General features: G+C 39.1%; 1 protein-coding gene across 19 annotated transcripts in view; it reads right to left on the bottom strand.

Moving 5' to 3' along the window:
• BBX (BBX high mobility group box domain containing) overlaps window positions 1–24,817 on the bottom strand; it is a 288,232-nt gene that overhangs the window by 98,854 nt on the left and 164,561 nt on the right. For all 19 annotated transcript variants that reach the window (XM_003825054.4, XM_034957047.2, XM_003825055.5 and 16 more), the window contains one exon: window positions 1,756–1,926. In XM_003825054.4, the coding sequence (XP_003825102.3) occupies window positions 1,756–1,917 (162 nt within the window). In that variant the 5' untranslated portion in view covers window positions 1,918–1,926. The remainder of the gene's footprint in view (window positions 1–1,755; window positions 1,927–24,817) is intronic.

Below are 24,817 nucleotides of genomic sequence, written 5' to 3'. Positions count from 1 at the left end.
TGAGCTTTCTAGTTGATAACTAATGGATATACCAAGTAAATAGAAATATGAGTCCAGAGTTCAGAAGAAAAGTCCAGGATGGAGGTAGAAATTAAGACTGGAGGCCTAGAGAACATAATCATTTGAGGGGTAAATAATGCAGGGACATTAACTGAAAGAAACTAGGAAGGAACAGTGGGGAAGGTAGAAATAGAAAGAGGGGCCAGACATGGTGGCTTGTGCCTATAATCCCAGCACTTTGAAAGGTTGAGAAGGGAGGATTGCTTGAAGCCGTGAGTTCCAGACCAGCCTGGGCAACATAGTGAGACTCTGTCTTTACAAAATATAAACAAAATTAGCTGGGCTTAGTGGTGTGTGCCTGTGGTCCCAACTATTCAGGGAGCTGAAGTGGGAAGACTGCTTGAACCCGGGAGGTGGATGGAAGCTGCAGTGAGCTGAAATGGTGCCACTGTACTCTAGCCTGGGCAATACAGTGAGACCCTTTCTCAAAAAAAAAGAAAGGATAAATAGAAACAGGTGTGGGTGGCCAAAGGGAAGAAGAAAGAGAAACAGGAGTGGGTGCCCTCATGGAAACAGGAGACTGCTTCAATGACCAAGTGATCAACACATGCAAATGTATTTAAAAAATGAAATTAAGTACAAGCTTGATAATACCCTCAAGTAAGAAGAATAAAACCTGTTTCTCTGAAACAGGAAAGGTGGAAGGAAAGATTAGTAAGGAGTGAGACAATTACATAGATGTGTACAGGAAGCTAAAAGAGTAACTTCTGGTGGCCTCTATTTCCTCTGTGAAAAAGGAGAAAAGGTCATTAGTAAGAGAGACCTTAGAGGGTATCCAGATGATGTCTGAAAAAGAGGAAAAATGTTTTTAATTCCTGCTGAAAGCCAAGAGAGACTGAATGGATGTCAAAGGCCTGAAAAATATTAAAAACATGTTTATAAAACTCGTAGTGACACAAAAATATGTACTCATTTATTCTTTCATTCAGCATACATCTATATTTAATACCTACTATGTGCCAGGCACCATTCTCATTTCTGAGGCAAGAGGAAAGGACGAGACAGGCAAGGCCCCTGTTCTTATACTGAGCTTCTATTCTGGTCTGAGAGAAGACAGACATAAATAAGTATACAGCTAAATACATGGCAAATAGCAATAAGTGCCATGAAGAAAATCTTTTGACTTTGAATGAGTTGGGTGGGACGAACACTTGAGACGATTTCTTAAGTCACCTGCATGGTTATGTGACTGAAGAGCCAGCTGCTGAGGCCTGATGCCAGAGAAAGGACTAGGAGGAATGAGTCATCACAAAGACTGGGGGCAAGTGCAGCCAGAAGCTGTGAAGGCCACGGATAGAGACAAAGAGAGCAGTTCTAAGACTGCCAATGGTAGCAGGGCGAGGCCAGAAGCCAAGACAAAGAGGCCAGAAGAGCCACAGGGTAGAACGTCAGATGAGCACATCAAGTTTTAGGAACATCCCCATCTCAATGTATTTGAACATTACCCACAAATCATTAGTTAGGTGACAAAAATCGTATTTAAAAGGATGTGTCTCAGTCTACACTATTAGGAAGTACAAATACTTTAAGAGCAATCAAGAATTGGAATAAAAATGTAAACTAAGTAATTGAATAGGATTCAAGCTATACAGGCTTTTGGAAACACTTTTGTAATATCATTTATGTTCACTATTGTTTCTAGATTATGATTTGCTCTAATAAACTTGAAACTTCTATAGTAAATATAGGACTTACCTTATCAATATCCTCCTCTTCGTCTTCTTCTTCTTCCTCTTCTGAAAAATCAAGAAGTTTCTTTGCTAGCAATGGATGCCACTGAAGACACTTTCGTTTTGGTCGTTTTCCAACCCCTTCTCCTTCTGCTGAATGATCCTTATTTCTATTACTGCCTTTCATTACTGTGACCTGTAATAGGAAGAGAGGGAGAGAAAGAGAGACACCGAGATAAATCAAAGTAAATTTGATTACAATTAGTTTATTTAGCTCCCTTTAGCATTAATTAGATTATAATTTTAATGACTATACTATCAGCTCATTTACTGGTAGATAAATACATAATACATAATGAATCCAAAATACATAATGAAACATTCATTTTAGTGGGCTAAATGGAGCTAATAAAATTTGCGTTTTGTGAAATCTACTTCCCTCCTCTCCATAGCTTCTGAACCTAAAACCCCAGTAAGCTTAAGGATGTTACCAGTTGTCTTCACCTGTGTGTATTTACTCAGGGAAGCGTTTCTCAATTTCCCATCAGAAGAACATGAAGGATGCCTCCCAAGAGAGTTGAAGAGTTCACAGGGGCTTGCCCCCCAGGCATTCTCTGATGGCTATTTTACTATAATGATTTACATGAATTTTGCATTTTATACCATGTTAAATCTGTGCTTACAATATTACTAAATAAAATGAGTAATTTGTAAGAATCCAACATTTTAGATTTGGGCAGTTGGCTAAGCTAAGAAATGGCCAAGCTATAAACGTGACAAAAATCTTTTAGAAGCCTAAAATTCTGAATTACTTTTCAATGATGTAAAAAAAAGTTCTTCTCCATGATAAAAGCAATACATATTTCTATTAAACAGGTGAAAATAGCATAAAACGAGGTTTGCCCTCTCCATCATGTCCTGCACCATGGTCCAGAGGTAACTGCATGTTAGTTTCCTGTATGTTTTCTCACAACTTTTTTTCTGATGTTACTTCTCATTCATTCATTCACTCATTCAAAGTAATGTTAAAATAGAAATTACTGTCATGGAAAAACTCAAACAATACAATTAAATGCCATCGGTTTAAATGGTTCATGAATGCTGACAATACAAACACAAGTACAGTTGCTAAAATCACCAGGTAACAGCCTATTTGCTCAGTATGTTTGCGTTAGTCCAAATGCTTGAGAAGTGGTACCATTAAACTTTTAACACGATGTTAAAACAGAAACTGGGATTGATGAACACATAATATAAAGATTCATCTAGTTCTCAAGCCATTCAGAGAATATGGTATAGGTTATCTGTCTTCCTTATTTCTGGATTCTGGGTCATGCCTAGGTCTTCCTTACTTCAAAAAATTATTCACCAATGTTTTCTCCTAGAACTTGTACAACTTCAACTTAAACATTTAAATACTTGATCAATCTGGGATTCATTTTGATAAAATAAGTGAGGTAAGGATCTAGCTTCTTTTTAAAAAAAAATAGCTAGCCAACTATACCAATACCATTTATTAAATAATCCAGCTTTTCACTGTTCCTTCTATCCTACATTAAATTATCACATGTATATGAGCCTATTTCTGGATTCTCTTCTGTTAATAACCTCCCTCCAACTGCTTGCCTATCCTTTGACCAATTTCAATGTCCTTAGGGACTATATCATTATACATCTTTTTAAATATACAAATATATCAATAAACAGCCATTAAAAAATTTAAGCTGCATATATCATACTCTTCTATGTAGGTAAATATATGTCGATTGTTCTAAATTTAAAATAATTGTGTTATATTCTAAAATATGAATGTATCACAATTTACTGAGTCTACTATTGATGAAGAGATTATTATGCTACAATAAAACTCATTTTAATAAAATCATTTTCTAAAAAATCTTCATTTTTAATAAAAGTTCTGATTAATTTTTTTTTTTTTTTTGAGACGGAGTCTTGCTATGTTGCCTAGGTTGGAGTGCAGTGGTGCGATCTCAGCTCACTGCAACCTCTGCCTCCGAGGTTCAAGCAATTCTTCTGCCTCAGCCTCCTGAGTAGCTGGGACTACAGGCGCCCGCCACCACAACCGGCTAATTTTTGCATTTTTAGTAGAGACGGGGTTTCACCATATTGGCCAGTCTGGTCTTGAACTCCTGACCTTGTGATCTGCCCACCTCTGCCTCCCAAAGTGCTGGGATTACAGGTGTGAGCCACCATGCCCGGCCTTCATTAATTTATTAAAAGCTATGTCCAGTCAAGAAAAAGAAAGGGGGAAAAGAGAAACATGTTCTTGTGGCGTTCTTAGCAAGAAGCTCATGCTGGAATATCTGAAGCAATTACATGACTTGTGTGGCTGACTCAAGAATACAAGAAGTTATTGAAAACTAAATGGAATTAGGTATCTGGTGTGCTCTTAATAAGAGAAGATTTCTTGTGAATTGATAGTCCATTTAACAATTCCCATTATATCTACAAATAAAAGTTGGCACAGGTAACTCAATTTCCAGAAATGCCAATGCTGTATAGAGAGAAGAGGAAATGGTTGTTTCTGTGACATAGTAATCACTTCAGGATGAGTTGCTTGAGTGGTAGTTAAACCCATTTGAGGGTCTGATATTTTAAACAGTAAAAGAAATCAGTGGGAAACTGTAAGTAAGGCAACTTCTATCAGTTGGAGAGGGTAAAGTGATTGCCAATGCCAAGAGAAAAATAAATCTTTAGCCCCCAAAATTTTGAATTCAATTGTTATTTAACTATGTGTGAATGTATATATATGTGTGGGTATGTGTGCACCTTTGTGTATATACATATAATTTCAATATTCAAAGAGAAAAATAGGATCTCAAGAATCAAATTAATGAGGGTTATATGTGGCTTCTTTCTGGGTTCAAAATAATCGCATTCAGTCCTCCCTCATTTCTAATTCTTCCCACGTAGCTCACATACCACTTTGGAGAAAATGTCTTTTCTGATACTCCAGAAATTAATCTTTCTCACCCAGAAATACATTAGAAAGACTCTACATTGCTAATGGCACTTACCACATTTTCCCTTGAATTATAATTATTTAGATACATCATACCTCCATTGCTAGGCCTTTTTCTTAATGGTCCAAGACTATACTCAGAAACATCCTGGCACATCAGATCATTAAGATCAGTTAGTTGTGAGGATTGTCACAAACAATGATACAAACTCCTGTGCCAAATTGTGATGATGATTCACTATTTATATTCTCCAGGATAGCTTCAAGATTAACTACAATTTCTTACACTTTCCTGAATTCAGATATTCTTTTCTAAGTGGGAAACAAAGAGAATTGAAAACTGTGCACAGCTCAGACACACAGACCAAGGTGGCATGTGATGTCTGAGAACCACCAGATGCACAGGCTTGGGGAGAAATAAGGCTGGCAACCCCTAGTACAGGGCCTGGAACAAAGTAGGTACATTTTTAGCAGGTACAGAAGATGAATAAAACAGTAAGTGAATTGGAAATGGTATACCTCAGATGAAAAATCAAGAAAAATGTACTGTAATTGATCTAATAACTATGAAATACCTCAAAGTATAAACTGTGCACTTTAATAATTTATAGTTATCTAATTCTTTCTTAATTCCTTATGGATCTATGTTCAAATTATTGAAAGAAGGCAAAACAGTGAAGGGAAATGATGTTCCTGATTATGATTCAGAAGTAATGAGAAAGGAAGAGAGAATAATTTTAAAAAGATGAAAAAAAGTGGGAAAGACAAGGGCAAAGAAAGCATAATTTTGAGACAATGTTATCACTCATCTTACTTCAACAATGAGGAGGAGGTAAAATTGTTAATTTTTGAAGTGACAGAGGACTAATCTCGTCATTATTTTGCCACTAAAAAGCCCACACATTTTAAAGTTTGGTTTCTTGGTCTTAGAACAAGAGCAAATTAAGCTAATAACCTCTACGCAGTAAATGAAGCAAATGTTGGACTTTATTCAAAAGAAGTTATTCTTCCATTCTGCATTGCAATTTTAGAATAATTGAAATCAGGTTATTTAACTATCAATGGACTCTGTACTTGAAAAACTAAATATCATCAAATTATGCTGCTGAGACTGTCAAATGATGATATAAAGCCCCCTACCAAAATTTACCTTGTGAAAAAAAAACCAACCCATGTGTACCCCCTTTGCCCCCTTTCTATGTATGGCAGGACAGGTGACCCTAAATTGACATTCATTGTACTGAATTCAATGTAAATTGACAGATTAGGAAAAATTTCATTTAATTATATTCTTCAAATGTAGCAAGCCAAGCCGGGCGTGGTGGCTCATGTCTGTAATCTCCCAGCATTTTGGGAGGCCAAGGCGGGTGGATCACGAGGTTAAGAGATTGTGCCATCCTGGCCAACATGGTGAAACCCTGTTTCTACTAACTATACAAAAATTAGCTGGTTGTTGGTGGCATGCACTTGTAGTCCCAGCTACTCGCGAGGCTGGGGCAGGAGAATCGCTTGAACCCAGGAGACAGAGGTTGTAGTGAGCCGAGATTATGCCACTGCACTCCAGTCTGGCTACAGAGTGAGACTCTGTATCAAAAAAAAAAAAAAAAAGTAGCAAGCTCATTCATGAAGGACGTTTACTGAGGTCAGACTTCATGAGAAACTTAAAGAAGAAAGATTTTAGAAGGAAACAGTACAAAGCAAATGCCATATTTATTAAAAGAAGAAAAAAAAAAAGGACACTGGAGCCTGATAGGCTTCCTTTAGAATCCTGCCTCTACCACAAACTACCTGTTGGAAAGTTAATACTTATGCTGATCTTTCCTCATGTTAAAACTAAATAATAATAGTTCTACTGCGAGAACACATATGTAATACCCAGCACAGTGTCTAGAAGATTCTCGTTCACTGTTGGCAAATCCACCCTTTACTCAACAAGCTTTTTAGACTGGGAAGCATGGGATTAACAGGCAGCATCTGCTCACTTAAACTCATCCTAAGATGTCATTCAAAAGGGAGCATAGATGTCTCCCATTTGATAGTGATCCATATGCTGCCCAGATGATATAATCTGCAGCCTCAGAAACTGAAAAAGAAAGATGGAGAGTTTCCTTTCCTTTGTCTGAGTGATACACAGTCAGAAACAGTGCCTTGGCACCGTCATAAATTTTGTGAATAAGATCCTCTCATCTATTGTCTTGTCTTACAATTTAGGCAATCAGTTACACTTTAATCATTAAAACATTAGTATACACTGAACTGTGTCACGGTGGTATTTTAAACTGTTTCCTAAAAGTCCAATGAAATTCCACTCAAATCCTGGTCATTAAAATTCACGCCCAGTGAAACAGGAGAGTATGGGAGGCCCATTAAATACCACTGCTAGACAACTACATATTCTAACCACAAATAGGGCCTCTTCTGGGTCCAATTAAGACTACAAAACCGCACAGCCTTCTCCAGAGTCTACGGAGGAGAGGAAAAACCAGCCCAAAGACACTGTAACATAGTGGAAACTCTAGTACTTCCACACAAATTGGACCCACCTGCTTTCATTCTTTCTAAAGAGTTCTGGGACTTTCAAGTCACACCTTGCTTTCAGTCTTTCAAGGGGTCCTGCTGCCACAGAAAACAGCAAATACTCCAAATTTGAAGCCTTTCTCCTTCTCACCTTAAAAGTCTCCCATTTTCTCTGAAAGTCCTTCTCATCCTCCAAGACCCGGGTCAAATATCTCTTCTTTTATCTGAAAGCCCTAAGTCAAAGTCCATCACTCTGCTATGAGCTTTGATTGTACTTGACTCTGTTAGGTCAAGCACTTATCATAGTGTTTTGACAACTCCCCTGCACCCCGCTTTGATTGAAATGTGTCCTCCAAAGGTAATCCCCAGTGTAACAGTGTTGGGAAGTAGGGCCTAACAAGAGGCAATGCAGTCATGGGGGATCTGCCCTCATGACTGGATTAATGTTGTGACTGTAGGAGTGAATTAGTCATCACCAGAATGGGTTTGTTATTAAAGCAAGTTTAGCCTCTTCTTACTCTCATCCTCTCTTGCTCTTCTGCCATGGAATAATGAAGCACAAAAGCCTTCCCCAAATATTGGCCCCATGCTCTTGTAATTCCCAGCCTCCAGAACTGTGAGCCAAATAAACTTTTGTTCATTATAAATTACTCAGTTTGTGGTATTGTTATAGCAACATAAAATGGATTAAGACATCTCCACGTCCACAAAAGGTTGTGACCTTCAGAGTGCAGGTGCCATCACTACCTTTTTGGTCTCAGTGCCTAGCACGGAGCCTACTACACAGTAGTTTCTGAAAAGGGTATTTATTGGCTTATAATTTCCTCATCTAACACTTAACCACATATGACTTCTCAGAATGACATGCTCCTAAATTTTTTTTTTAATTCTGATATGCAACTAACATTTATTAAATATTTAACTGCTACATATTTACTTTCTCATTTAATCCTCACAAAAACACTCTGATGCAGTTACTGTGATGAATTCCACTTAAAGCAACAGGGTTAAGTAACGTGCACAGGGTAACATGGCAAGTAGAGGAACCAGAACTGGACCCAGGAAACCCAGCTCAAAGAACCCAAATGCTTACCTGGGAAAAAGAGCTATAATATAAAGCTGTTCAATCTGCCAACTCTCTATTTCCTATAGAACAAACAGCTCATAGACCACGAAAATACCAAAAGGAAGCATTAAGGGGCTGGTAAGGGAACACCACTTTTCATGGTAGAAAAGCAAATACACATCTCTGATGATGCCAAGTGACAATTAAATTAGATTAACTCTAAAACTCTTTGAAGATAAAAGCCCTACAAGTGCTAATCATTATTATTTATTGTAAGTCTAATGACAATTCTAAACTGCAGACAAATTACATGAAAAATATCTCATTCAGTAAAGTAATACTCTCATTTTAGAAGCAGTTCACTCACTAGTCATGCAAAAAGTGTCTTTAAATATGCTCCTTATTGAAAAGCAGTAGCTCTTCAAGTTGAAACTTTAACTCTGTCAAGATGTTATCGATATGCTCTTCATGAATACTAATAAGGCACCCTCTATTCAAAGAAGGGCTTAGCTGTACTGGCAGTTCTGGTCCCTCTGCCTTTAACTCATAAAGAAATATGTAGTTTTAAGATCTCTAATACCTGCACTCCACGACACTTAGCCTTGGGACAGCTTAACATGGTTCTCAAATGGAATGCTGTTCTAGGCTACAAACAGAGACAAAAGCTACCTTGAAAGAGACAAGGCATCCAAAGAGGTGGCTTGAGGAGGAAAAGCTATATACATAGAGAAGTCAGTAGCAAGCTAGGACTATGTTCCCCACCACACCTTCCAAAAATGCAACCTTCTGTTTTCCTATAATTTTACAGAGGTGTTTACATTCTTAATCAAAAAGTCACCAAATTTCTATTCTTCAGCGGACCTAACAAAAGAGTATTTGCCTCTTTCAGTTTACAAATTCACAAAGGTTTTTATTATATGCACTTATTACATGGCTAGGACATAATGATCACATTGACAAGAAGCTGAAACACAAGAAGATAAGCTCATGGGTGTCTCCTCCTCCTTTACTCTCAATGCAGCTGAACACATACGTATTGATCACCTGCTGAGCTATGCTCTGGAAGGGTTAAGTGTCCAGCCTTACCTCCCATTCAACTCACCTCCTGCTGGGCTGGTGCCTGACCTGCTCTCCACACCCGCCACATGCTTCTGCGCAGTCCTTTCTCTGCTCTCCCAGGCCTGCACACTGTCCCCCACACCCCCATTCTCCCTCTCTATGAAAAGCCTCTCTGAACATCCATTTCTAAAAGGCTGTGTTTGCCTCAGCTCATGTCTCTCTCCTTTCTGAGCACCTTTTTTGATCACTGCAACACTTAATGGCTGTGCCATAATTTTTGACACTTGATTGTATGACAATTATCATTTTCCTGTACAATGTATGTATAATGATTTCATGTGAATTCCTCCCACAGAGACCCTTGAGGGTAATGAACATGCCAGATGCTTTTTTTGGATCTGTCAGAGCAAAGATTTCTGTGCTAGACAGGGAATAGATGTTCAGTGAATATGTGGAGAATTGAACATAGAAACAATACTTCTCTGTTTTCTTATTATGCGTTTCTTTATGTTGTTTTGCTACAAGGCAGAACGGACAAAAGGCTTGAAATATGCAGAGAAGAAGAAATAAGAAGCCAGGAAAGGTTGTTTGGATGGGAAAGGAGAGAGAAAAGAAACAAGCAAATTGACAAGGCAATGTAATAAATAGAATAAAATCAAAGTCACTTCCAAACAGCTGTCTAAAACATGTTCCTTTATTCCCTTCTCTGGTTATTTGTCAATGACTTTCATTATTCTCTCAAAACAGCGTACTATTATACCTTCAGCTCACTGGCTCTCTTATAGTTTCACAAATGGTCCAGTAATAAACCCTAACTCTAAACTTCTCCAATCATTTTTCTTCTCAGGTCTATCCCCAGGTTTCTGGCTGCTCCTGTGTTCTGATCCTACTACAAAAGTTTTCAATCTCAGGTTGGTCCTAAGTGCTTTATCACTTGTTCTTTACTTTTATCCTTTTTACTTGCCTTACTCAGTTACATAGTCAATTCCACTGTGCCCATTATAAATTCTGTTTCTCAACTCCTACTGATGATGGTGAGCAAGGATAAATGTGACAATGCTAGCTAGACATATATAATGCTTCCTATGTACCAGAGCTAAGAGATTATATCTATTAACTCTCTTAACTTACAATAAGCCTAAAAGGTAGGTACTATTATCCCTTTTTTTTTTTACAGATGAGAAACCTGAGGCAGAGATAACATATTTTGCCTCCTTTAGTTTATAAATTAACAAAGGTTTTTACTATATCCATTTGTCAAATGGGTAGAACATAAGCATCAGATTGGCAAGAACTCAAAGCACAGGAAGACAAGTTCATGGAGTCTCCATATTTATTGTCAATGCAGTTGAATACATATTTACTGAGCACTTGGTGAGCTATGAATTATGTTTATAAATCACACTACTAGCACGAAATTGGTGAAGCTAGTATTTGAACTCAGGCGGTCTGGCTTCACAGTCTGGTTCTTGACCATTATACAATATTGCTTCATCATCACAAATTTTATTGAACATTTGCTACATGCTAAACACTTTACATGAATTAATTTCTTTAATCCTTAATACAACTCTAGGCGAAAGATCCTACAATGAATATACCTTAAGTATAAAGCAACTGAGAATGACAAACCTTAAGCAGCATGTCCAAGGCCACTCTGCCAGCACATGATGGGACCAGGAATGAAAACAAGGTCTTCCGTTCCCTAGAGCCTGAGCTTTCAATCATGTCCCCATACTGCCCTTCCCCCCACCTGCAACCCTTGTCACTCTAAGAAAACACATGAAAAAATGCTCATCATCACTGGCCATCAGAGAAATGCAAATCAAAACCACAACGAGATACCATCTCACACCAGTTAGAATGGTGATCATTAAAAAGTCAGAAAACAACAGATGCTGGAGAGGATGTGGAGAAATAGGAACACTTTTACACTGTTGGTGGGACTGTAAACTAGTACAACCATTGTGGAAGTCAGGGTGGCGATTCCTCAGGGATCTAGAACTAGAAATACCATTTGACCCAGCCATCCCATTACTGGGTATATACCCAAAGGATTATAAATCATGCTGCTATAAAGACACATGCACACGTATGTTTATTGCGGCACTATTCACAATAGCAAAGACTTGGAAACAAGCCAAATGTCCAACAATGATAGACTGGATTAAGAAAATGTGGCACATATACACCATGGAATACTACTATGCAGCCATAAAAAATGATGAGTTCATGTCCTTTGTAGGGACGTGGATGAAGCTGGAAACCATCATTCTCAGCAAACTATCGCAAGGACAAAAACCAAACACCGCATGTTCTCACTCATAGGTGGGAATTGAACAATGAGAACACATGGACACAGGAAGGGGAACATCACACACCGGGGACTGTTGTGGGGTTGGGGGAGGGGAGAGGGATAGCATTGGAAGGTATACGTAATGCTAGATGACGAGTTAATGGGTGCAGCAAGCCAACATGGCACATGTACACATATGTAACAAACCTGGATGTTGTCCACTAGTACCCTAAAACTTAAAGTATAATAATAATAATAATAAAAGAAAATACCTTTGCCTCCTGCTTAACTAGCAAGAAGGTGTTAATTTTCCTGAACCCTCCCAAATTCTCATCTTGCCTGCCACTTTCAAAGTTTATTTTCTTCTTCTGTTTTCTTTCAAAGGTAGAGATTCAAGGTCAACTCCTTCCCTCACCACACTCCCAATCTATATGTTTCCCTCCAGTTATCCTGAGCCATTAGTCTTTTAGTTACTTTGATGAACTGTCAATAGTTTATTCTACTCCTTCAGTCTATACACAATCTCAAGTCTAAAGACCTGCCTGAATTCTCACTCTCCTTTAGCTAGTCCTCTTTCTTTGTACGAACTGGCCTCTAGCCCTTAGGCTATGGTACTGCCTAATGCAGCTAGGATCCAAGAACCAGGCTGCTTGATAGTGTCATTTGTTCACAGCCTCCACACCCAACGATGTGCTTCACTAAGTGACCTGGTTCCTAATATTCTTGCTTCTAAACCTCAGGATTAGTTTCCTAGAAAGAACTCACAACTTGTTCCAACGTGTCTATCACCTCTGGCTTCTCTACCTCACTATGACTCACATGTCCTTAATTTCTATCCTCTCGAGAAAATATCTTGTCTGGGCCAGGCCTCTGCCTCCACCATACCCTTGTGGAGTTATGTCAGAGCCTGGTGAATAGAAACTAGACATCCCTTCCCTTCACATAAGCATCTGGAAAGCCTATCTTTCTTTGCAAGTTTTTCTTCATAAACTGAAATCACTGCAACTAGCTGTTCACCCTGACATCTAATCTCTCAAAAATCTGTCCCTTCTACCTCTTACAAAGAGTCTACTCCTCTCCAGCCCCACAAGGTTGGTTCAGCTGTCTGACCTTCTTACCTATAGCTTTGCTGACTTTAATTTTCAATGAATATCTGCTCATGTCCTTCTCCTAAAGGGAGTCTCTTTAATAGTCCCTCAATGTATTAATGAAAAATTCCAAATTCCTTCCTTCACATAAACATGTAAGACTCTTCCTGACCTAGTCCAGCTTGCCTTTACAGCTGATGTTTCTTTGCTCATTCTCACTTTCAAAGTTCTACTCATATTGAGCCACATGCCATCACCCGGAGCTTGCCATGCACTCCCACCTCCTGGAACCTGGCTGCCGTTTCCTTCCGGTGGAACTCTTATCCCTGCTTCAGGGCTTAGCTTGGATCTCACCTCACGCCCCTTCTGGTCCTTTCAAATCTGAGAGAGGTGTCTCCACAGCACCCTACACTTAATAGGCTACACTGAAATGACCTGTTTCCTTCTTTATATCACACTCAACTGTGACAGAGAACAGGGGCTGCATCGTGTTCACCATGGTGTGTCTCCAGGGCTTGACACAGAGCCGGGCGCACTGCAGGCAAATGAATGAATGAATGAGTTCTAGGACTGTTCCCTGAAGTTCATTCCTCCTGCCCATAGTCCTTCTCCTTGTTCACCATCCTTCTTTTCTAATCCGTCCTTGCCATGCCCTGCTCTGTGACCCTCTGTTTCAGACATTCCTAACAATTACTCAAATAGCATATTCAAACTGCCAAACTAAAACACCTGGTGGTTTTATTTACTTAGAAATAGTTTCTAAGTATTGCAGATCTGAAGAGAGAAAAAATGACTCTCTATTTGCAATTTTGACCTCAGAAAAGAAATAATTATCCATTCCCTTTTCTCCTGTATCCATCACCAAACACTGATTTTTAATCTTCCATGCTCCAGGTTACACAGAGCCCTTGGAATTTTTTTTTTTTTTTTTTTTTTTTTTGAGATGGAGTCTCGCTCTGTCGCCCAGGCTGGAGTGCAGTGGCACAATCTCGACTCACTGCAACCTCCACCTGCCAGGTTCAAGCAATTCTTCTGCCTCAGCCTCCTAAGTAGCTGGGACTACAGGAGTATGCCATCACACCTGACTAATTTTTGTTATTTTTAGTAGAGATGGGGTTTCACCATATTGGTCAGGCTGATGTCAAACTCCTGACCTTGTGATCCGCCCGCTTCAGCCTCCCAGAGTGCTGGGATTACAGGTGTGAACCACCGCATCTGGCCTAGCTCTTTGAATTTTAAGAGCAATCATACATATTTTCTTAAAAAACATATATATATATATTAAATTTCATCTAAAATGGTAAAAGTTTAAAAGGTAATTTTTCTTTCATATGACTTAGTCGTCGTTTTTAGTTTAAAATAATTAAAAGGCAGGAGGAGCCAAGATGGCCGAATAGGAACAGCTCCGGTCTACAGCTCCCAGCGTGAGTGACGCAGAAGACGGGTGATTTCTGCATTTCCATCTGAGGTACCGGGTTCATCTCACTAGGGAGTACCAGACAGTGGGCGCAGGTCAGTGGGTGCGCGCACCGTGCGCGAGCCGAAGCAGGGCGAGGCATTGCCTCACTCGGGAAGCGCAAGGGGTCAGGGAGTTCCCTTCCTAATCAAAGAAAGTGGTGACAGACGGCACCTGGAAAATCGGGTCACTCCCACCTGAATACTGCGCTTTTCCGACAAGCTTAAAAAACGGCGCACCAGGAGATTATAACCCACACCTGGCTTGGAGGGTCCTACGCCCACGGAGTCTCCCCGATTGCTAGCACAGCAGTCTGAGATCAAACTGCAAGATGGCAGCGAGGCTGGGGGAGGGGTGCCCGCCATTGCCCAGGCTTGCTTAGGTAAACAAAGCAGCCTGGAAGCTCGAACTGGATGGAGCCCACCACAGCTCAAGGAGGCCTGCCTGCCTCTGTAGGCTCCACCTCTGGGGGCAGGGCACAGACAAACAAACAGACAGCAGTAACCTCTGCAGACTTAAATGTCCCTGTCTGACAGCTTTGAAGAGAGCAGTGGTTCTCCCAGCACACAACTGGAGATCTGAGAAGGGGCAGACTGCCTCCTCAAGTGGGTCCCTGACCCCTGACCCCTGAGCAGCCTAACTGGGAGGCACCCCCAAGTAGGGGCAGACTGACACCTCACACGGCCGGGTACTCCTCTGAGACAAAACTTCCAGAGGACCGATCAGACAGCAGCATTCGCGGTTCATGAAAATCCGCTGTTGTGCAGCCACCGCTGCTGTTACCCAGGCAAAGAGGGTCTGGAGTGGACTTCTAGCAAACTCCAACAGACCTGCAGCTGAGGGTTCTGTTGGTTAGAAGGAAAACTAACAAACAGAAAGGACATCCACACCAAAAACCCATCTGTACATCACCATCATCAAAGACCAAAAGTACATAAAACCACAAAGATGGGGAAAAAACAGAGCAGAAAAACTGGAAACTCTAAAAAGCAGAGCGCCTCTCCTCCTCCAAAGGAACACAGTTCCTCACCAGCAACGGAACAAAGCTGGATGGAGAATGACTTTGACGAGTTGAGAAAAGAAGGCTTCAGACGATCAAACTACTCCGAGCTACAGGAGGAAATTCAAACCAAAGGCAATGAAGTTAAAAACCTTGAAAAAAATTTAGAAGAATGTATAACTAGAATAACCAATACAGAGAAGTGCTTAAAGGAGCTGATGCAGCTGAAAGCTAAGGCTCGAGAACTACGTGAAGAATGCAGAAGCCTCAGGAGCCGATGCGATCAACTGGAAGAAAGGGTATCAGTGATGGAAGATGAAATGAATGAAATGAAGCGAGAAGGGAAGTTTAGAGAAAAAAGAATAAAAAGAAACGAACAAAGCCTCCAAGAAATATGGGACTATGTGAAAAGACCAAATCCATGTCTGATTGGTGTACCTGAAAGTGACAGGGAGAATGGAACCAAGTTGGAAAACACTGCAGGATATTATCCAGGAGAACTTCCCCAATCTAGCAAGGCAGGCCAACATTTAGATTCAGGAAATACAGAGAACGCCACAGAGATACTCCTTGAGAAGAGCAACTCCAAGACACATAATTGTCAGATTCACCAAAGCTGAAATGAAGGAAAAAATGTTAAGGGCAGCCAGAGAGAAAGGTCGGGTTACCCACAAAGGGAAGCCCATCAGACTAACAGCAGATCTCTCGGCAGAAACTCTGCAAGCCAGAAGAGAGTGGGGGCCAATATTCAACATTCTTAAAGAAAAGAATTTTCAACCCAGAATTTCATATCCGGCCAAACTAAGCTTCATAAGTGAAGGAGAAATAAAATACTTTACAGACAAGCAAATGCTGAGAGATTTTGTCACCACCAGGCCTGCCCTAAAAGAGCTCCTGAAGGAAGCACTAAACGTGGAAAGGAACAACCAGTACCAGCCGCTGCAAAATCATGACAAATTGTAAAGACCAAAGTGGCTAGGAAGAAACTGCATCAACTAACGAGCAAAATAACCAGCTAATATCGAAATGACACGGTCAAATTCACACATAACAATATTAACTTTAAAGGTAAATGGACTAAATGCTCCAATTAAAAGACACAGACTGGCAAATTGGATAGAGTCAAGACCCATCAGTGTGATGTATTCAGGAAACCCATCTCACGTGCAGAGACACACATAGGCTCAAAATAAAAGGATGGAGGAAGATCTACCAAGCAAATGGAAAACAAAAAAAGGCAGGGGTTGCAATCCCAGTCTCTGATAAAACAGACTTTAAACCAACAAAGATCAAAAGAGACAAAGAAGGCCATTACATAATGGTAAAGGGATCAATTCAGCAAGAAGAGCTAACTATCCTAAATATATATGCACCAAATACAGGAGCACCCAGTTTCATAAAGCAAGTCTTGAGTGACCTACAAAGAGACTTAGACTCCCACACAATAATAATGGGAGACTTTAACACCCCACTGTCAACATTAGACAGATCAACAAGACAGAAATTTAACAAGAATACCCAGGAATCGAACTCAGCTCTGCACCAAGCAGACCTAATACACATCTACAGAACTCTCCACCCCAAATCAACAGAATACACATTTTTTTCAGCACCGCACCACACCTATTCCAAAATTGACCACATAGTTGGAAGTAAAGCTCTCCTCAGCAAATGTAAAAGAACAGAAAGTATAACAAACTGTCTCTCAGACCACAGTGCAATCAAAGTAGAACTCAGGATTAAGAAACTCACTCAAAACCGCTCAACTACATGGAATCTGAACAACCTGCTCCTGAATGACTACTGGGTACATAACGAAATGAAGGCAGAAATAAAGATGTTCTTTGAAACCAACGAGAACAAAGACACAACATACCAGAATCTCTGGGACACATTCAAAGCAGTGTGTAGAGGGAAATTTATAGCACTACATGCCCACAAGAGAAAGCAGGAAAGATCCAAAATTGACAGCCTAACATCACAATTAAAAGAACTAGAAAAGCAAGAGCAAACACATTCAAAAGCTAGCAGAAGGCAAGAAATAACTAAAATCAGAGCAGAACTGAAGGAAATAGAGACACAAAAAACCCTTCAAAAAATTAATGAATCCAGGAGCTGGTTTTCTGAAAGGATCAACAAAATTGATAGACTGCTAGCAAGACTAATAAAGAAGGAAAGAGAGAAGAATCAAATAGACACAATAAAAAATGATAAAGGGGATATCACCACCGATCCCACAGAAATACAAACTACCATCAGAGAATACTACAAACACCTCTACACAAATAAACTAGAAAATCTAGAAGAAATGGATAAATTCCTCGACACATACACCCTCCCAAGACTAAACCAGGAAGAAGTTGAATCTCTGAATACACCAATAACAGGCTCTGAAATTGTGGCAATAATCAATAGCTTACCAACCAAAAAAAGTCCAGGACCAGATGGATTCACAGCCGAATTCTACCAGAGGTACAAGGAGGAATTGGTACCATTCCTTCTGAAACTATTCCCATCAATAGAAAAAGAGGGAATCCTCCCTAACTCATTTTATGAAGCCAGCATCATCCTGATACCAAAGCTGGGCAGAGACACAACCAAAAAAGAGAATTTTAGATCAATATCCTTGATGAACATTGATGCAAAAATCCTCAATAAAATACTGGCAAACCGAATCCAGCAGCACATCAAAAAGCTTATCCACCATGATCAAGTGGGCTTCATCCCTGGGATGCAAGGCTGGTTCAATATATGCAAATCAATAAATGTAATCCAGCATATAAACAGAACCAAAGACAAAAACCACATGATTATCTCAATAGATGCAGAAAAGGCCTTTGACAAAATTCAACAACGCTTCATGCTAAAAACTCTCAATAAATTAGGTATTGATGGGACGTATCTCAAAATAATAAGAGCTATCTATGACAAACCCCCAGCCAATATCACACTGAATGGGCAAAACTGGAAGCATTCCCTTTGAAAACTGGCACAAGACAGGGATGCCCTCTCTCACCACTCCTATTCAACATAGTGTTGGAAGTTCTGGCCAGGGCAATTAGGCAAGAGAAGGAAATAAAGGGTATTAAATTAGGAAAAGAGGAAGTCAAATTGTCCCTGTTTGCAGATGACATGATTGTATATCTAGAAAACCCCATTGTCTCAGCCCCAAATCTCCTTAAGCTGATAAGCAACTTCAGCAAAGTCTCAGGATACAAAATCAACGTACAAAAATCACAAGCATTCTTATACACCAATAACAGACAAACAGAGAGCCAAATCATGAGTGAACTCCCATTCACAGTTGCTTCAAAGAGAATAAAATACCTAGGAATCCAACTTACAAGGGACGTGAAGGACCTCTTCAAGGAGAACTACAAACCACTGCTTAATGAAATAAAAGAGGATACAAAGAAATGGAAGAACATTCCATGCTCATGGGTAGGAAGAATCAATATCGTGAAAATGGCCATACTGCCCAAGGTAATTTATAGATTCAATGCCATCCCCATCAAGCTACAAATGACTTTCTTCACAGAATTGGAAAAAACTACTTTAAAGTTCATATGGCACCAAAAAAGAGCCCGCATCGCAAAGTCAATCCTAAGCCAAAAGAACAAAGCTGGAGGCATCATGCTACCTGACTTCAAAGTATACTACAAGGCTACAGTAACCAAAACAGCATGGTACTGGTACCAAAACAAAGATATAGATCAATGGAACAGAACAGAGCCCTCAGAAATAACGCCACATATCTACAACTATCTGATCTTTGACAAACCTGAGAAAAGTAAGCAATGAGGAAAGGATTCCCTATTTAATAAATGGTGCTGGGAAAACTGGCTAGACATATGTAGAAAGCTGAAACTGGATCCCTTCCTTACACTTTACACAAAAATTAATTCAAGATGGATTAAAGACGTAAACGTTAGACCTAAAACCATAAAAACCCTAGAAGAAAACCTAGGCATTACCATTCAGGACATAGGCATGGGCAAGGACTTCATGTCTAAAACACCAAAAGCAATGGCAACAAAAGCCAAAATTGACAAATGGGATCTAATTAAACTAAAGAGCTTCTGCACAGCAAAAGAAACTACCATCAGAGTGAACAGGCAACCTACAAAATGGGAGAAAATTTTCACAACCTACTCATCTGACAAAGGGCTCATATCCAGAATCTACAATGAACTCAAACAAATTTACAAGAAAAAAACAAACAACCCCATCAAAAAGTGGGCAAAGGACATGAACAGACACTTCTCAAAAGAAGACATTTATGCAGCCAAAAAACACATGAAAAAATGCTCATCATCACTGGCCATCAGAGAAATGCAAATCAAAACCACAATGACATACCATTTCACACCAGTTAGAATGGCAGTCATTAAAAAGTCAGGAAACAACAGGTGCTGGAGAGGATGTGGAGAAATAGGAACACTTTTACACTGTTGCTGGGACTGTAAACTAGATCAACCATTGTGGAAGTCAGCGTGGCGATTCCTCAGGGATCTAGAACTAGAAATACCATTTGACCCAGCCATCCCATTACTGGGTATATACCCAAAGGATTATAAATCATGCTGCTATAAAGACACATGCACACGTATGTTTATTGCGGCACTATTCACAATAGCAAAGACTTGGAAACAAGCCAAATGTCCAACAATGATAGACTGGATTAAGAAAATGTGGCACATATACACCATGGAATACTACTATGCAGCCATAAAAAATGATGAGTTCATGTCCTTTGTAGGGACGTGGATGAAGCTGGAAACCATCATTCTCAGCAAACTATCGCAAGGACAAAAACCAAACACCGCATGTTCTCACTCATAGGTGGGAATTGAACAATGAGAACACATGGACACAGGAAGGGGAACATCACACACCGGGGACTGTTGTGTGGTGGGGGGAGGGGGGAGGGATAGCACTGGGAGGTATACGTAATGCTAGATGACGAGTTAGTGGGTGCAGCGCACCAGCGTGGCACATGTATACATATGTAACTAACCTGCACATTGTGCACATGTACCCTAAAACTTAAAGTATAATAATAAATAAATAAATAAATAAATAAAATAATGTAAAAATCTGGATGTTTTCTATCATCCTGATATCTAATTATAATTTTAAAAAACAATGCAGAAACAATGATTTAGTTAAGAATCAATAGTCTGTATCACTGATTGGAAATCTTTTTCCTTAGCTACCGTTCTTTACTGTAAGAAAGATGGTGAATAACTTAAGTAACAGTCAAATCGACTTCACTTTATAAAGCAAAACTTCTCAATCTTAATGGTTGCAAAACAAAAATATTTTTCTCAAAAGCAAAAAAAGAATACTTATTTCTTATTTTAAGTAGTATAGTGTTTAGCGAAGTTGCTTATCCTAGCTGCTGCAATGCCCACCTACTTTCACTTTGGCACACTAGAATTAGACTCACCATTTACTAAATTACAAATTACATAAAGGTAGGTGTGGTTTACCTTTACCTTCCCAAATGCTTAGAATACTGCCTTGAATATACGTATTTAATAAATAGTACTTGAAAGTGCATGAATCCAATCATCTTACATCAGCCTGCACATTTGCCAAGGAAATTAATTAGAATGCATAGGATGCTATGATTGATTAATTTCTATATAACTAGTGTTGAGCAGAAAACCGTTTGTTTTATACCTGCTTCATGCTGGGTGAAATTTTTATGTTAAATATTTTCCATTTTCCTGATTTAATATATATGATACAAAATGTAAGTGCTTACTTGATGATTCAGTCATAACAGTGCTCTGTTTAGAACATTAACAATTCCTTTTATATTTCTTTCAGGTGTTATTTATATTCCTTTTATGTGTTTAGAATGAATGTGCTCCAACCAGAGCCAAGTACTAAAACCTTATTTTTATCTAGTAAATTTATTAAATTGATGACATTTATTTACAAAAGATTCTTCATGTCTAAAAATAACAACAATAACAAAACACAGTTCCTATTCGTGTATTATTTGCTTGCCTTTTTTCTTTTTTAAAAAGTACCAGAGAGGCCAGGTGCCATGGCTCATGTCTGTAATCCCAGCACTAGGTTAGGTCAAGGCAGGAGTAATCGTTTGAACCTAGGGGTTTGAGACCAGCCTAGGCAACATAATCAGACCCTATCTCTACAAAAAATTTAATAATTAACCAGGCATGGTGGTGCACACCGGTGGTCCTAGCTACTTAGGAGGTTGAGGTGGGAGAATCCCCTGAGCCTTGGAGCCAGGAGGTAGAGGCTGCAATGAGCTGTGATCATGCTACTGCACTTCAGCCTGGGTAACAGAATGAGACTCTTTCTCAAAAAAAAAAAAAAAAAAAAAAAAGGCATCAAAGTGAGACCATAAAGAACTGGTTTTAATATGACTGAAGTTCCTTCCTTTAATTTTCTTCTCAATGCACAGTACAAGAATGTTGTAAATCACTACCCACAAGATACACGTTTACTGAAGTACCCTAGAGTATCTTCCTTACGGCCCAATTTACATAAGTCTGCTCCCTCTGCTGGCCAAATTTTTATCTTCTAGCATCCTATTTAAATATAAAGGTAATGCTTTATAATACCAAAAAAAGCTACTCTGTAAAATAATCATAAACCATATAAACCTGGGAAATCACTGAAGAAGCTCTTTATATCATTAAGGCACTGTGTTTGCTGATTTTAGGGAGAGGTAACCATCCACATATTGAGTTAAACCCAAGAATTTTCAAATACAATATCATTTTTCCCCTAAGCAAGATTCTTAACCCTGCTAAAACCATTTCTCATTAATTTACTCCATTTCTAATTGGAATCTCCAACGTACTTTGTGATAAGTGTCTAACCAAGCCTTTCCATATTTACACAATGGCATTATGTTGGGGAAACAAAAGGGAGAGAATGCTTTCACTTAGTAATTTACCAGGCCACAAGAGTTAGTGGCAGAATACAGGATAAATAACAGAGACTATATGCTAAAAGTGAGCCCATGCTGCTTTTAGTTTTTTTTCAAAGATAGATTATAATATAATAATAAAGTCATTGTTCTGACATATCTAATACACTCGTTTTAATTTTTTATGATAAAGCACTTTATAATATACAACTTGAGTACATTTCATTAATAAGTTCCAAATATATTTTCTTATACAAAAAGCTAGTACTGCCATTAAAAAACCCTAGGCTACCTTATTTGCTGCTTTCCAACTATGTACCACTTTATAACTTACAAAGCCTTTATTGCACACATTTATTATTACAAAATCCCAAGAAATGGGTATAATTATGCCCATTTGAGAGGCGCCTCAGAGAGATTTACATAATCTTTATAATGTCATTAAGAAGCAAACTAGGAACACAGCCTATAAAGGCTCTGGACTTTAAACATAGGTACTTTCTTCCATCTGATTGTATCACTGATTTTAGTTTTTAATCAATACATTTACTTTGGGAGGAAAAGTAATTCCATTTTACAAGCCTTGTTGGTATTTCATTCATACCTCTCAGTAATTAGAGGAATCCCAAACTTCCATTCGTATCTCAAATACTCCTCCATATAGACTTAACTATACTAAATACACTGAGGAGGGAGGGAATCGGAACAAGACAGCACATGTCTGTGACGCAATGTACTTTTCTTCACTTTGTATTTTGTAAATATTGATGCTGCAGCTCTTAAAGTACTCTCAGAAGTCGTTATGACTGACAGCCCGTGAGTGCTGCATCTTTCAAAACAAATACGCTTTATTGATGGAGAGCACACATATCTCCATCTAATTTTTCTGAGAGGCAGAAGTGGAACAAACATATCTTAACATTTTAACTAAATTCAGCATTCTGTACTGAACACAATAGGCAGGTTACAGTTTAACAGATATTATGAAAGCTTGTCATTTTCATAAGCAACACAGCATGTAAGGGAAGGGCACTCTACAAACCTCCCCTATAATCTCAGAGTAGCATACAACTTCCTGTGTTTATTGTAAATATTTTTAAGTACAAGCAAAAATTCAAAAGACATTTTGTACCAAATAAAGGTCTTCACAAATGTCCAAGTATTGCTAGATTTTAAAATATGTACTACTATACGGCTTAAGAATAAAAGTTTAGGCGAAAGTTTGAAAAAGAACCAACTGGAGAAAATAAAATATACTTGATCGCCCTGATTCTAGGGGGAAAAAAATAAGGAAAACCTGTCGTTGTCTGCTGTGTACCAAAAATCACAATCTAACAGCAAATATCAGACATATTTTATATCACATTATAGCTTCCCTTGAACTGAAAGGTAGGGGCTCATTGAGGAGTCAAAGGAGAATTCTGCTTGCTGAGCTCTCCCAGCCATTTGCTTTGATGACTTGCCAAATCTGTACTAAAAGGTGGGCAAATTCTTTCTATAGCTCTTATATATAACTCCTCTAGGGAGACCTTCTGACCCCAAATCAACCTTTTGAGGACCTATTAATGGACTAGCATTAAGAGAGATGACAGTGATTATAAAATATGAGTTGGAACAATAAAGAACTTGTTGGTGAGATAAAACCTATATAATAATAAAACCATTTGGAAACTAGGCAGCAGATAATAGAGTGCAACAAATGTGGTCCGAATCATTAGGGAATAGATAATATATAATAATATAACATTCTCAGCACTGGACACTTGGCAATTATAAAAGCCATTGGAGAATTCAGACAATTCTCTTTACTCCCTCTGATGATCTCAATTTGTCCCATTATTAACCCCTTAACTAATGGCTAAATTTATCCACACTGCCGAAGACACGGTCAAGAATGAACCCTGGGTTCCCCAAGAGCTTCCTGCCACTGCAAACTTTGCCAACTGTGACCTGGATTCTCTTACTTTGGGCACCAACAACACATTGAAAAGAGTCTGAAAAGAACTGTTCAGTTATTTGTTGTGCTATTATTTAGGACTAAGTAGGTTCAGCAACTTTCAAGGGATGTGATCACAGGAAATAAGTCAGGTAACTGGCCATTCCTGGAACCTCAGGATTGACCTAGAAGAACTGGCTGGGCCTTTATAGGAAAGTAATGCTGAAGAGAGAACAGAACTGGAATTTTGTGGCATTCATACAGAAACGGTCAAAGATAATCTGGGAACAGATATAAAATGTAATAAAGTGTAAATAACATTTTGTATTTTTCTTCTTTTTTTTTCAGATGGAGTTTCGCTCATCACGCAGGCTAGAGTGCTGTGGTGCGATCTCAGCCCACTGCAACCTCCGCCTCCCGGGTTCAAGTGATTCTCCTGCCTCAGCCTCCAGAGTAGCTGGGATTACAGGTGTGTGCCACCATGCCCTGCTGATTTTTGTATTTTTAGTAGAGATGGGGTTTCGCCATGTTGGCCAAGCTGGTCTCGAACTCCTGACCTCAGGTGATCCTCCCACCTTGGCCTCCCAAAGTGCTGGGATTACAGGTGTGAGCCACCGTGCCCGGACCATTTTGTACTTTTCATATTCATTTTCTGTTGCTTGTAGAGCACTTTTTGGGTAGTGAACTATGGGACCAATAATGGTACCAGACAGAGTAAAAATGACCAGTGTCTAGTCCTGGCTTTCACCTCACAAAAGGAAAAATAGATTCAATGT

The sequence above is a fragment of the Pan paniscus genome, chromosome 2 (assembly GCF_029289425.2).
Source record: "Pan paniscus chromosome 2, NHGRI_mPanPan1-v2.0_pri, whole genome shotgun sequence".
In the NCBI taxonomy this organism is placed as follows: domain Eukaryota; kingdom Metazoa; phylum Chordata; class Mammalia; order Primates; family Hominidae; genus Pan; species Pan paniscus.
Note: the sequence above shows the minus strand (reverse complement) of the source record. Positions and strands in the feature narration are given on the sequence as shown.